The sequence below is a fragment of the Sciurus carolinensis genome, chromosome 11 (genome assembly GCF_902686445.1).
Source record: "Sciurus carolinensis chromosome 11, mSciCar1.2, whole genome shotgun sequence".
Classification (NCBI taxonomy): Eukaryota; Metazoa; Chordata; class Mammalia; order Rodentia; family Sciuridae; genus Sciurus; species Sciurus carolinensis.
In genome coordinates, this window is record NC_062223.1 from 95,744,031 (window position 1) to 95,758,858 (window position 14,828).

The following is a 14,828-nucleotide window of genomic DNA, read 5'->3' on the forward strand; positions in this document are numbered from 1 at the left end:
GGCAGCCGAGGGGGCAAACCCGGAAGCAAGGTTCGCAGCGGCGACTTTCCTCTCTAAGGTGGGTAATTCATCCAGGTCCGGAACCACGTTTCCAGGTGGACTGTAGCAGTTAAGAACTACTGGGTCCAAAGGGGCGGTCACCTTCGGCCCTGACCCAGCCCTGGAGGTCAGGTCGCTTGGCGGGCCCTAGGTAAGACCATGGTGGCTTCTTCGCTTTTGGCTGTTTGGAAGGCCGCGGGCCTGCGAGGGACAAGCCGGTGGCAGAGTCAGGTCTGGCGACCCTCTTTCATCCACCCCGCCTGCCTCAGAACACCCTCTAGTTCTCGGACTTTCTTCCCTGCTGCCCCTTGTCGCTCGTGATCCCCCGGGTTCAGCACATCTGTACTGCGTTGTGCTGAGAGCAAAATACAGTGCAGTAAAAAAAAATGTGTGGAATTTTTAATTCCTTGATCTGAACCTGACAAGTTATTTTAATGTCTGAACCTCTGCGTAGTCACTTGTGAAATGGGCTTATAACCCCCATCTGTCACAGAATCCGTCATCTTATTACTTCCTGATGGGATATCATCAAGTAAGAATCTTTATCATTTTATTAAATGCCAAATAAAGGAGATGAGTCTGGGTTTGACTTTTAAAATTAAGTTTACTAAGGAAGTTTTGTACGTGATTTATTTTTATCTGGAACTTGAAAAGCTCAGAATTTATATGAAGGGCAGTTATATTTAAAAAGAAACTTTTTGTGGGAAGTCAGTGAGATCTGTGCTGTAATGTTACCATATCTGATATAATTACAAGCGATCCATACTTTATATGCACTGGCATCTGTTAGCTGTTTAATGAATTGTTACACTTTTGTGTTGCAAGGTTCAGAAAATAGTTTGAGAATAAGAAAAAAGTGGAAACTCCAAGAGAATTAATATAACATAAAGCAAGGCGGGTGAGGTCTCCACATAGACTCAAAAGTTGGATGAACCTTCATTTTACAGTGAAGTTACAGACCTAGAGAAGTTACTGAGGGTTAACTTAAGCTTGAGTTCCATGATCCTGCCCCTAGTAAACACTTTTTAATACCACATTAGGTTTGTATACTGTTAAATTTGTGAAATTTAGTAGAACAAAATCAGTATCTTAGGTGTATGACGAACTCTGGAACTTCTAAGAATCTATTCCAGACAGAATCAAGTGACAGGACTTTAATTACATTTAATGCTATAGATATTTTCTCAATACCTGCTGTATTAGGTTAGCAAGTCCTTATCCTTAAGTTTATAATTTTTAAGGGTCAGAAACAAAGTTAGTGGCAAAACAAGATAAAATACACCAAAAAGAACAAAGGAGAGTGGGGCATGGTGGCACATGCCTATAATCACAGTGACTGGGGAGGCTGAGGCAAGAGGATCACAAGTTCAAAGCCAGCCTCAGCAAAAGCAAGGCACTAAGCAACTCAGTGAGACCCTGTCTCTAAATAAAATACAAATAGTACTGGGGATGTGGCTCAGTTGTCAAGTGCCCCTGAGTTCAATCCCAGTACCCAAAAAAAAAGAACAAAGGAGAAAGATCTAATTGAGAGGATCAAGAAAGAATGAAAGGAGAACATCCAAGAATAATCTTGAAAGATTGATTAAGATTTCAACAAATGCAGTTTGGAGACTGAGAAATTGATTTTTTTAAATAACTATTATTCTCATTTTCTCTAATCCATTAAGGCTATGTGCTGTGTAACTCTTTAAGCTGATATTAATTTGCAAGACAGTATGGCAGCTAAGCATAATAAACTCTACTGAAAGCTTTCTTCAATCTCCAGGACTCAGTGAATTATGACCCTCCTATACACTCAAGTTATCTAGATAGGGTTCATACTGTCTTTGCAATCACCTGCATTAGACAGGAAGCTTCTTGAGGTAAAGACTTGGATCTTGTTCATTATTGCATCCCAGTTCCCAGGTATTATATTTGTATTTGTTGAGTGAGGGAGTAAATGACAACCAAAATTCAGTTGAGAAAGAAGGAGCCAACTAAGAACTATAGTTTTCTATCAGTGAATACGACTACTTTTTGAAGCAGGAAGTTTTCCCAGGCCTGAAATTATTAAAGTAGAAATAGGATAATTATTACAGATATTGTGATAAAATGTACTAATGAGAGATTTGGGAAAGACTGTTTTGGGACCTATTGTAGCTAAGAATTCTTTCACGTTGTCTCTTAGGACCTAGAAATTTTGGTTTGTGCTTTGTATTTAGTTTATAAAAATTTTGATTGTATCTGTATTTATTGTATCAGTTATACTTTAAAAAATTTAAGCATTCATCACTCTTAACAGAATACCATCATACCTAAACCAGTTCAAAATAATAGGCATAGTTATTCATTTAGTTGAAGAAAAGGAATAATGGCTAGATCATTAAAGATCGTAGATAACTAAATTCTGTCAGCTCCAGTATTTAATATATTCAACGAGCATTATGAGAAAGCCACCTGTATAGTTTTTATTTGTGCATATTTGTAAAACTGTTTTCTGTGCTATTGATAGAACTTCAATTACTGTTTTGCTAATAATTTTTGTGTTTGTGTTTTCAGATCCTGATGAACAAAATAAAGCAGACATAATTCATCTCTAGAAAGATTATATCCTAGAATTTGAAATGCTTTTTACTTAGAATAATAGTTAAAATGGAAAAAGTGAAAGTAAATGATGAAGGAAAACCAAACCCAGAGAATTCTTTGGACTTTTCTGAACACTTTAACCAACTTGAATTGTTGGAAACACATGGACACCTTATTCCCACTGGTACACAAAGTCTCTGGGTAGGCAATTCTGATGAAGATGAGGAACAAGATGAAAAAAATGAAGAGTGGTATCAATTGCAAGAAAAAAAAATGGAGAAAGATCCAAGCAAATTGTTGCTTTGGGCTGCTGAAAAAAATCGGGTAAAAAACAAAAAAGTGAAAAAAAAAGGGAACCATAACATAGTAGGAAAAAAAAAAATTGGGTTTGGAGCCTGAAGACCTGCCCTACCCCTCTACTTGATTTTTGAGCAAATTCCATTTCTGAACCTCTAGTTTCTCATATGTGAAAATGGTCATCATAATGTCTGTCTCTGTTGTACAGGATTGTGAGAATCCAATTAAGCAATGTACGTGAAAGCACATATTAAATTACAAACTGTCATGTTAGGTGTTATTGGGGGGGTTTAATGATAATTATAAGGATAGCAAGCAATCACCTATATTTTTAAATCATTTATAAGTTATTAGGATCATCCTATGGGTAAATATCATTTAGAATAGATAAAATGGAAATTAGCATTTATTAAATACCAACTATACCAGTTAGCTTACTACATTATTTTTTTTAATCCTCACATATGCATACAAGAAGGGTAATATTAATTTGCCCAGGATTATCCAAGAAGAATTAGCACCAAAAATCTATTCTTTCCACTTGGCTACTTCCACTTGACTTTATTACATTCTCCCATGTCTATATTCATTTTTAACCCCAGAGTACCCAGCAGCCCACCAGAAGTTCATAAACCAAACTGAAAATCCCTGCCTGGTGGCATGTTTCTGAGATCATATTCAGAAAGAATTGAGCCCTTAATCCTTGAATTTCCTTTTGCCATTTTATTCTTCTATTAAAGGAAATTGTATTTTTAAAAGTTTTATACACTGTATATTGGTATGATGCTATTATAAGAAAATTAATGTTTTCTTTACAGATGAAGTATAGAATGTTTAATTATAGCCTGTATTATTCATTTAGGGCTAAAGCTTTTTGTGCAGTAAATCTTAATTGGATAAGGACTAATGTGTGGTTTGATATTCAGAGAATCAGATTCTTTGAAGCAACTGAAAATAGTTGGCACTAAATTGTTCATTAGTAAACCAGTTGCCCTCTCACCCCAAAAAAGAGATCTTAAATTATTTCATTTTAAAGTCATCTGCTAGCAGGTTTTTATTGAACTTAATTAAATCTAAAACTGCTAGGTAGTTTAATTTTCTTTATTTATTATTTTGCTTCAAGTTGAGTTTTTTTAAAGATCTCTTTTTTTTTTTTTTTTTTTTTTTTTCTTTTCAGCTTACTACAGTGCAGAGACTACTTTCTGAGAAAACCACTCATGTAAACACTAGAGATGAGGATGAGTATACCCCACTTCATCGAGCAGCCTACAGTGGACACTTAGATATTGTCCGTGAACTAGTCGCACAAGGGGCAGATGTTCATGCAGTAACTGTGGATGGCTGGACACCCCTGCACAGTGCTTGCAAATGGAATAATACCAGAGTGGCTTCTTTCTTACTTCAGCATGATGCAGATGTCAATGCTCAAACAAAAGGCCTCTTGACTCCCTTGCATCTTGCTGCTGGGAATAGAGACAGCAAAGAGACCCTAGAACTCCTCCTAATGAACCGTTACATCAAACCAGAGCTGAAGAACAACTTAGAAGAAACTGCATTTGATATTGCCAGAAGGACAAGTATCTATCACTACCTCTTTGAAATTGTGGAAGGCTGTACAAATTCTTCACCTCAGTCTTAATAGTTCTAGTAATTTTTTTAAGTTTCTAAGTACCAGTGCCTCCTTTGTGTGTGATGTAAAATATTTCCATTATACAAAGTTGACATCAAAAGTCTAACTACAAAAATTCAGTGCTACTCATGATAATGTTCTTCCTAGTGAATCGCCTGATCTTGATGTCAAAATGTATTTGAGAGTTCTTTAGATATATCTTTAATGATTTCTGTGGAGTTTGTGATTTTTATGAGGAATAATTTTAACTTACCTTTACTTAAAAACTTGACACGGGTAGAACAGAAACTAAAGATATTTTTGGTGCTGATCCAAGAGAAATGTATTTTTAAATATCCCATATACTGGATCTTTGTTGAGTATTTACTATACTAACATGTATTTTTATAAAGTGAGGTAACACCGAATTTAATTTAAAAGTCTTAAATATCCTGGTACAGCTTAGCTGTCTACATTATCATTGCCAGTTGCTTTCACTTTAAACCAGAAAAACTAACATACTAGTGACTTTAAAAAATACAATGAAAAAAGCCTAGATTTTTGTTTTATATAACAGGCCATTTTGGAAAGCAGTTAGCTGGGCATTTAGTCCATAAATGTTACATACTGCCTCCCCTGCCACAGTTCACACAACCCTGTGCACAGTCCTACCTCACCCTGGTTAACCTACATGATCCTTATTCTTACGGTGAGTCAGTATGACCATTTAGAGATGTACACAACCATCCCTTGGTCCAGGAGATCATAATATATCTGCTACTCAATGGTTTTACTTGCCTAATCCTGCTGGGTTGACCTCTGCTCATAAAAATCTCGAGTTCACCAAAAATATCAATTTTCCAGGTCCTCAGTTTATTCAAACCATTACAAGGACAATGAGACAAGGGTAAGGAATTCTAAGAGTAAGGGGATAACGATTACTATATTGGGACTAGAACCACCAAGTGGCTCAGGTTTAAAAAAAAAAAAATAGTGTGAATAGTGATTAAAAAAAATTTCAAGAAAAATAAAGTAAGTTTTGACAACAAAAAAGACATGAATTCTTTTTTTAATGTGTATATTTTCTTGAACCTATAGCATATTTGTTCAAACAACATGCTTATTTATTACCAACTCTCTATATGTCCAGTAGTTTCCCATTGAATACCTAGCCCCTCTATTTCCAAAGGGTCTTCTCTTAAACTCTCAACACTGGAACTAATATTTTAGGGACATGAAACTAAACATTTGTGCTTTTTTTCAGTATAGTTTTTAAATGCCTACCAAATTTTGTCTCTTGAGCCAGCCCCCATGACTCAGTCATCCTACACTATGCAATACTATTTATTAAATACATGTGGCAGGATTTTGATTAGAACAAAATTGGATCATCTCAGGAAGTTAAAGATAATAAATGAACTGAGTCATTGTAACAGACTCTCAAGAGTTATAAGAACTTCAATTATTTCATGATCTCTGGCCTTGGTTTCATAGTATAAATAGCTGATACAAAGATTTGAGCAGAAAATGAGAGATTGCTTTCTGTTTTTTTCTGGTCCAAAGAAGTCATACCAAATGAGAAGTACGACTGACAGGCAGTGATGGTAAAATAGGACCCCCCATCTATCCCAGTAGTAGACTGCTGAACAAGGCTGCCTAGTTAGTTATCTGAAAGTCACAGAACCTCCATCTCCATTCTTAATTGGGACTGGGTTACATTCATGATTTTGTTAATTTTCCCTTTCTGGAGCCAAAGAAATCTATTTCTGATAAGGAACTGATTTGTGACCCCTCTTATGAGTTTTCAGTCCTCAACATTCACCAATGCTAGAAAACAAATTTTAAAAATAAAAGCCCATCTCCCAGGGGGCAGAATTTTCATTGATGCTTCCTTTATACTTTCCTTAGCATTTACTACTGAAGCCAGAATTGGGGACAGGCAGTTAGTGTAGAAATCAGGGATAGAGTCAAATCGAGGAAATTGAGGTCATAAAAGTCATCTGGAAGTTGGAGACTGCCCCTGGGAGAATGGAATGTCAAGGATCTCCGGAGCCCATTGATTACCAACTTTATCTGCCCTTATCAAGAACTGCAGGCAAGAAGCTGCTAATTAATGCCCCCTGGGTCCTTTCCAGGCTGAATCACTTTGGCCCTCCCCCTGCCCATTCGCTTCTCACTTTATGCATCTCACCTGCAAAACCAGGCCTAGACACATAGGCAGGAAGGAGAGATAAGGGGGGAAAGAACTGGAGAACAAAAGATGTATAAAAGATGTAGGGGGTGCTCACTTCTTGGGATTCTAGAACATCAGCCATGGCCCCCTTCTCCCTCCCAGGAGAAGTCTGTTATTACTACTTTTAAATAAAACCTGCTTAATATGTTTACCTTGGCGTTCTTCTCTAGTGTTCAAACTTCAACATTGGAGCAGAACTCATCACAAGTAAATGGCGATATCACTACTGTCCACAGAAGACATTCACTAATTGCACTTTTGTCTATATTACATAGCTGTATTTTATAGTTTGTGCAGGCTAAATAGTTTAGTTGGCAAAGTTTTCTCTAATTCTAAAGTTTATCCAAAGACTTTTTTTTAATCTATGTTTTTTCATAACAGGGCTTAATTTTGATTAACTTGTCTGCTTGAGGAAGAGACAACTTGTTATTTATTGTTCAAGGTACACATAGGCCAATGGTGAAACTTTGGCTTTGCCTATATAAATTTCAAGTATACTACAAGAAGCCTTGTGGCCCACAGCCTACCACAGTAATGGGACTTAGAATCTTTATAATAGAGATGAGGACATTCATTTATTCCTATTTTTTGGCATCTTTATGGCATCCATTACTCACTAAAAGCTCATGATCAAAAGAAGCCCAGATACTGCCCCAAGACTTGAGTCTCATAACCAAAATGAAATTTCTGGATCAGCTTTCTATTTTTTTTTTTATTTTTTATTTGTTCTTTTTAGTTATACATGACAGTAGAATGTATTTTGACATATTATACAAACAAGGAGTATAACTTCCCATTCTTGTGGTTGTACGTGATGTGGAGTTAACACTGGTTCTGTATTCATATATGAACATAGGAAAGTTATGTACAATTCATTCTGCTGTCTTTCCTATTCCCATCCACCCCACTTCACTCCCCTTTGTCTAATCCAATGAATTTGTATTCTTCCCTCCCCCACTTATTGTGTGTTAGCATCCACATATCAGAGAAAACATTCAGCTTTTAGTTTTTTGGGATTGGTTTATTTCTTAGCATGATAGCCTCCAGTTCCATCCATCTACCTGCAAATGTCATAATTTCATTCTTCTTGATGACTGAGTAATGTTCCATTATGTATATATACCACATTTTCTCTATCCATCTATTGAAAAACCCTAGCTTCAGTTTTCTATTTCTGATCAACATATATGCCACCTTCACCCTACCCAAAATGACTAGGAATTTATGAAATCTGCCTATAAAATATGATACTAAATCATAAATTATGCCTTTATTATTAGTTTAATCATGGAATCCTTCAAGTGTTCTGTAGGATTACTAAATTACCATTAAACCTATGTAATGAAAAGTGCTTCCTCTAAATGGAATTTAAGATCCATGTTTGGTAAGTTCAGAAGACAGAGAAGAGTTGAACATAGCCTATTGGTGGAAATTTCCCTTGGAAACCCCAAAATTTTACTTCTGGAGAACTAAGGAGAAATTAATAGTACTATCACAGGGAAACATGAGCCATATGTAATTTTAAGTTTTACCTAGTAGCCACATTAAACCAAAATGGATGAAATTGAATTTTAAAATAAATATTAACCCAGTGTATCCAAAATATTATTTTCAGCATCAGATACATATTTAACAATTACTGAAATATGTAACTTTTTTTGTAAAGTCTTCAAAGTACAGTGCATCTTATGGCATATCAGAATTCAACTAGTCACATTTTGATACTGAACAGCACAGATGCTGCTTTGTTTTTCTTTTTACTGATTTTACTGACTTTCACTTTTTCCATTCAAAACTCAGGTACATCTAATAGTCCTCACTATGGATTTAATGACATGGCACATCCTCCAATGGGTCTCACTATAGCAAGATTTGTAAGCCAGAAAGTTATCTTAATCAAAGAAACATACAATTGAAAAGAAAACTGCTAATTTGTTTTCTTTTTCCATTGGTATTACAATATGTTCAGCGTTTTATCTTTACTAGATGTATAGTACTTGAAAATTAGGAAGCCATTGCAGAATTAATTTGAGTTCAGAAAGGGCATTATCTACTAAGCAGTCATTGGAGTTCCATTTTCATATACAGCTACCTTAACCAGACAAGTGTTAGTCATCAAAAAAAAAAAGTGAGGCAGTGAGCCTGCCACCACACACAAGAAAGGAAGGAAGGAAGGAAGGAAGGAAGGAAAGAAAGAAAGAAAGAAAGAAACAGAGAAGGAGAGAGACAGAGAGAGGGAAGGAAGGAAGGGGGAAGGAAGGAAGAAAAACAGAGAAGGAGAGAGACAGAGAGAGGGAAGGAAGGAAGGAAAGAAATCAGGTGCCTATCAAGTTTTTCTAAACCCAGTTGAATATCTCATGAAGAAAATATATAATGATGGCAGAGAGCAATTCTAGAATAAATGTAATGTATAAAGCTGCTCCCCCTGACCTTTCCGGTGCAGCCATTTTCCCCGCCTCCCAACCACTTGTCAATCTGTGAACATCCTAGCTTGCTATTGGTTCATCAGTCAGCTTGCAAGTATCCTTCTCCGATATTGGTCCCCTGTTAGCCCTGCAGAATTCAGTTGCTTTACAGTAGCAACCCCGCCATCTTTCCTCACCTTTCTCTTCTACTCACTTTCTCTATCCTCCTGGCTTTCACACTTTCTTGAACATGCCCTTTCTCATTCTCTTTCTTTTCCTCTCATTTTCCCTCTTACCCTGCAGAGATACATTCTGTTTGCTTAATAAACTCCCTTATGTGATTTCCCATGTCCGGCGTGGTTTCCGTGGGATCCCTTATAATAAAGACATTAGCTCTGCTGTGAGACCATAGATAGCATAGACCTGAGATGAGTCAAAGACTTCAGGGCATGTACCAGAAGAAAAGTAGCAGGATTCAGATTTACTTTTGTGTGCTTTTGCCTATTTCTTACTGAAATTGGAAGATATGTGAACCTTATGAGGAGGATCAAAAGCAAGAAAAAGGTACAAGTGTCCTTTCATCCTTCCTTTTGATTTTAATCTGCACCCTTGCCTATGAGTCTATCTAGAAAAGTAACATTGTGTCAAGGTTTCTCAACCTTCACATAGTTGACATTGGGAGCCAAATAATGTCATTGTGGGGGCAGCCAGTGTATTATTGTAGGATGATCAGAAGTAATCCTGGACTGCACTCACTAGATGCCAACAGCACATACCAGGCCCTCACCCCCAGTTATGACAACAAAAATGTCTCCAGACATTCCCAAATGTCCTCTTCTATACAGCATGAAAACCCTCTAAGGCAGGAGATTTCATAATTTGAGCAGTCGCATGGCTGTTTTTATTAACATGTAAGTAAATTTAATTAAAGCATATGTTTCCCTTACATTTTATTAGGTATTCTAAATTATTTATCAATGTATATTTAAAAATTGGGTAATTATTGATTCTGATATATATATATATATATATATATATATATATATATATATATATATAATTTGGTACCAGGAATTGAACCAGGGGTGCTTAGCCACAGCCTTTTTCCTTTTTTATTTTTTATTTTGAGACAGGGTCTCACTAACTTGCTTAAAGCCTTGCTAAATTGCTGAGGCTGGCCTTGAACTTGTGAGCCTCTGCCTCAGCCTTCGGAGTTGCTAGGATCACAGGCATGCTCCACCATGCCTGGCTAGATTTTTAATATTTTACTAATAAAATCATTTAAACACATTCAGAAATTGGGCTAAAACATACAATTAGAAAAAGAGAGCTCACTAACACTGAATGTTGTTTAGAATAAAAACTTAATCCCTATTCTCAATTTTGGCCTCTAAGAAATTCACCACTAATCTCAGATGAGTTTACCTTTTTTTAAAAAAATCTAATTTCTGTATCTCAATGGAGATAATGGCAACATTCTGATTTTTAATAGGTTGCACCATTACAAATGTGGATGTTTATTGTATCACTAATGAAGCCGACACACAGGTTTTGCTTCTAAAACAAAAGGGATAAGAGAAATCAACCACTTCTGTCATAGAAGGCCATGGGGAGAAAGCTAGGAGGTTCAGTGTAAATAAGTGGAGAAATAGTAGAGAAAATTTCCTTTTAGAGACAAAAATCTCTTAGTATTATTATAGACCTAGAGTCTTTGAGTTTGTTACTCAAATGTAAAAATCACAAGGTGTAATTTGTCAATCACTTTTATTTTATAAATGAATTCTAAGACTACATAAAAATCATAACTAAAAATTCTAGGGCTGGGGATATAGCTCAGTTGGTAGAGTGCCTGCCTCGCAAGCACAAGGCCCTGGGTTCAATCCCCAGCACCGCAAAAAAAAAAATTCTACATCTGTTTATCATCTTTAGCAAGAACGAAATAATTTCATCTGATCTTTATGAAAATTCTTATATATATAAGACGTGGTACACCAACCCACTGTGATAGTATCAGGAGCTAAAAGCTGAACACCGGCTATGAGCTGACTATGCTGTGGGTACTTCACATGCACCATCTCATGGGAGCCTCACATTAGCCATATGCAGTAGATATCATTGTCCAAATGAGGAAATTGGGCTGACAGAAGTTAAGTAAAGGACCCGTTGTCATGCAGTCATGTGATGAAGGTCAGTGCTCTTCACCACACACTAGTATTTAATATTCACTGCATTTGTAAAGTCAATTGAAGAATAAATTATTTGGGGCCTGTTTAGTGTATTTTCTTCAAAGTAAGTTCCCACAAAGCTCAAGTTCAAATGTAACAGCTCTCCATCTATAATGTTTTTGAATATTAATAACTGTATATCACTACTCCGTCAATCATAACAACAAAAAAAATTTCATTTTCTTTAGTATTACTTTATGTGATCTATTTATGGTGGGAAAATTGCATTTATTTTTAAAGGTTTAGTCAGTATTTTAAAATTGGATTATTTATGTCTACATTTTAAATATGTATGTCATATATCCACATATAAAATATATATTACACAGGGGCCACATATACATTTGTTAATTTGATTTCACCTTCCACAATAAAATTCCATGCTCTGTTTCACATGTAAATTTCTTTATTTTATTGTGGGAAGAACATTGAACTTAAAATCTACCCTCTTAAATTTTTAATTATACAATATAACGTAGTTATCCTTAGGTGTAATTCTGTACAGCAGATCTCTAGAACTTACTTATCTTGCATAACAGAACCTTTGCACTCCATGGGTATTCACTCCCTAGCTCCTCCTTCTCCAGCCCCTGGCAACCACATTCTACTCTGCTTCCCTGAGCTTACCTGTTTTAACTACTTCATGTAAGTGGAGGTAGGGGATTCACATTGGTAGCAGAGTGCTTGCCTAGCATGCGTAAGGCCCTAGGTTAGATCTTTGGCATGTGGGGTAGGAGGCAGGAGGAAAAACAAAATAAAATCCATATAGGTGGAATCATGTAATAAGGAGAAAATTTCATTTTATGGCATAAAAACATAAAGCAAAAATACTGTCAGTTGAAAATTATTAGAACCAAAGCAATTTTTAAAACGAAAAACCAAATTAGTAGGCTTATACATCCTGATTTCAAGATTAGCTCAGAAACATCATTATTAAGGCAGTGTAGTATTAGAAGATAGACTGTGCACAGGTCAATAGAGCAGAATAGAGTCTACAAATAAATCTAGATACAGATGGCCAATTGATTTTTTACAAAGGTATTGAGAATCGAATGGGAAATTCTCTCAAACAAATGGTACTAGAACAAATGAATGTTCATTGGGGGAAAAATGAATTTGTTTATGGATGGAAAGAAGAACAGTGGTTGGTAACAGAGATATAGACTGGACTTCAAAATAACAGAACATATCATTTGGAGTTGGTTGAAATATTCTGTATCCTGATTGTCGTGGCGGTTTTGCAGGTGTATGAAACTTAAATTGAATTCCATAGTCCTTTAAGTAGAATGCAGTTTTTTTACATGTTATATTTCAATGAGGTTTATTTTTAAAGTAGGTATTCAAAGATGACTAATTTTATTCCTCTATTATTTTCCATAGTAAGCAGGGATATATGATGACCTCTTTCCCAAATTCTAGGGCTATATCTCCTTAAGGGTCTGTGAGTTATAAACATGTGTGAACACATACACATACATTTAATCAATTGACAGGAATTTGAAAATTCCATGTAAAAAGCCCTTTGTAACAAGGAGTATTTTTGCCATTAAATGATAGAATAGGAAATAAAATGTGGGCTTAAAAACTTAGTCCATTTGGCAGCATTTAACAAATTTGAAACAATAGTTAGTTACTACATTACAAGGATTTGGTTGACTTTTTTTTTTTTTTTTTTTTTTTTTTTTTGGTACTGGGGATAGAACTCAGGGACACTCGATCACCTAGCCACATCCCCAGACCATTTTGTATTTTATTTAGAGACAGGATCTCACTGAGTTGCTTAGTGCCTTGATTTTGCTGAGACTGGCTTTGAACTTTTGATCCTCCTGCCGTAACCTCCAGAGCTGCTGGGATTATAGATATGTACCACCACACCCAGCCTTGGTTGGCTTTTAAATTAATTTAGACCAGACTGTTAGAATCTAGAATAGGGTGCCAAAGTAGTAATAGCATTTACTTCTCTGAAGAAAAAGCAATAGCACTAAACATCTGATTGCTTATTCAATTACTCCAAAACTAAGCTGAAAGATTTCTTGAGACCTGTTCCATACTACAGAATTAAACACAGAATAAAAACCCAAGTCACCTAGATTTTTACTAAAACATCATTAAATAATGTTAAGTTATGTATTAACTTTGGTGACATTTATTTTTTATTTCTTTCATAAAGACTTTTTACAGTAGTTTAAAAAGAAAATTTAGTCCTGGGTTTTGCCTCCATCTAGCGGACACGTTGGTCTTTTTCATTTAATTGAAATGAAAAAAGGATAAACAACTGCCCAGTTTTTATTGTTCATTTTAGTTTTGTGGGATTAAAAAAAAGGGGTGGGGAAACCACAATTCATAGCTAAAACAGAGATTTTGAAGTGATGTATATTTGAAGACACAGATGATCATTGGAAATAAAAAAATCAAAGGTCATTTAGGAGAAAGAAGGAAATGAGTCAACTAAATTAATTAATATAGTTACTGTAATTTACAACTACATTACCTCCAAGTCTTTTATATTGAGGAAAACAATAGTTGTATGATTATTATTTGATCAAATAAGCCATATTGTTTTTTATGAGTAAAAAATTCAGACGAATTATTTTTTTCTAACTAAAATATGCTCAATTATTATAATTTTGTAGAGGTATGCCGTGCATAGAATAAAACTCAAAATTCTTGAAGAATTATACAAAGTTAACATACCCACGTGACTAACACCTGACGATATGGCACATAACTAGTACTCCAAAAGCCTATTTTGTGCTGCCCCTCAGTGTTCCTTCAAAGTTGACCACCGCTCTAGCTTTCAGTACCGTTGAGTTTTACCTATATAAATGGAAGGATTTGCTTTGTGCATTTTTGTGTTCGGTTTCTTTTATCAATGTTATGTCTATGAAATTCATCCATAATTCCACATAAAGGGGTTGTTCGTTTTCATTGCTAAACTCTGTTATATCAGCATATAATAATTTATAGATACATTTTATTTTTGATTATCTTATGGACCTTTGAAATGTTTACAGTTTGTGGCTTTGTTGTATTATAAAAATATGAGAATCGAGCATATTTTAGTGCGCCGGGTGAAACCAGTTTGAGCTCACCTGTCCAGTACCTACCCTCACTCCGCACTTTCTTTTGGTTGGCCACATATTCCTTGGGCTTTGGATCCAGACTTTTCTGAGTTCACATTCCATCTGTGCCACCTCTTGCTGTGTGGTCTCAGGCAAATTTTCTAAGCCTTTCTGAATCTCAGTTTTCCTATCAGGGAACTGTAAAACCTCTTTTGAGAAGCTGATGTGAAAAGGGAGAAATAAATGGAAGGTCCTTTGTTTTGGTCAAGAACTAATCCAAACTCTAAATGCACGTCTTCTTTGGCTTGCAGTGCAATGCGTAAGGGCCCTCCCAGAAGTTGGCAGAAAACATCAAGGGCGGGGAGGTTCCGCAGTCACTATGGCAACCGGAGA

At 35.7% G+C, this 14,828-nt stretch overlaps 1 protein-coding gene across 3 annotated transcripts; it reads left to right on the top strand.

Moving 5' to 3' along the window:
- The first annotated feature begins 4 nt into the window (after window positions 1-4).
- Ankrd49 (ankyrin repeat domain 49) lies at window positions 5-5,507 on the top strand. Of its 3 annotated transcripts, none has more exons than XM_047517392.1 (3): window positions 5-58; window positions 2,578-2,928; window positions 4,079-5,507. In XM_047517392.1, the coding sequence occupies exons 2-3, from the start codon at window positions 2,671-2,673 to the stop codon at window positions 4,538-4,540; spliced, it is 720 nt and encodes a 239-aa protein (XP_047373348.1). In that variant the 5' UTR covers window positions 5-58; window positions 2,578-2,670; the 3' UTR covers window positions 4,541-5,507. The 3 variants fall into 3 exon arrangements, with proteins under 3 accessions (XP_047373348.1, XP_047373349.1, XP_047373350.1); XM_047517393.1 differs by having other exon boundaries at window positions 53-190; XM_047517394.1 differs by lacking the exon at window positions 5-58 and adding an exon at window positions 209-571.
- Window positions 5,508-14,828: the final 9,321 nt, after the last annotated feature.

Excerpts from the sequence above, each read along its gene's own strand:
- Ankrd49 (XM_047517392.1), top strand. The coding sequence starts at position 2,671 with ATGGAAAAAGTGAAAGTAAATGATGAAGGAAAACCAAACCCAGAGAAT. Across the intron at positions 2,929-4,078 it reads GGGCTGCTGAAAAAAATCGG|CTTACTACAGTGCAGAGACT; the intron begins GTAAAAAACAAA and ends TTTTCTTTTCAG.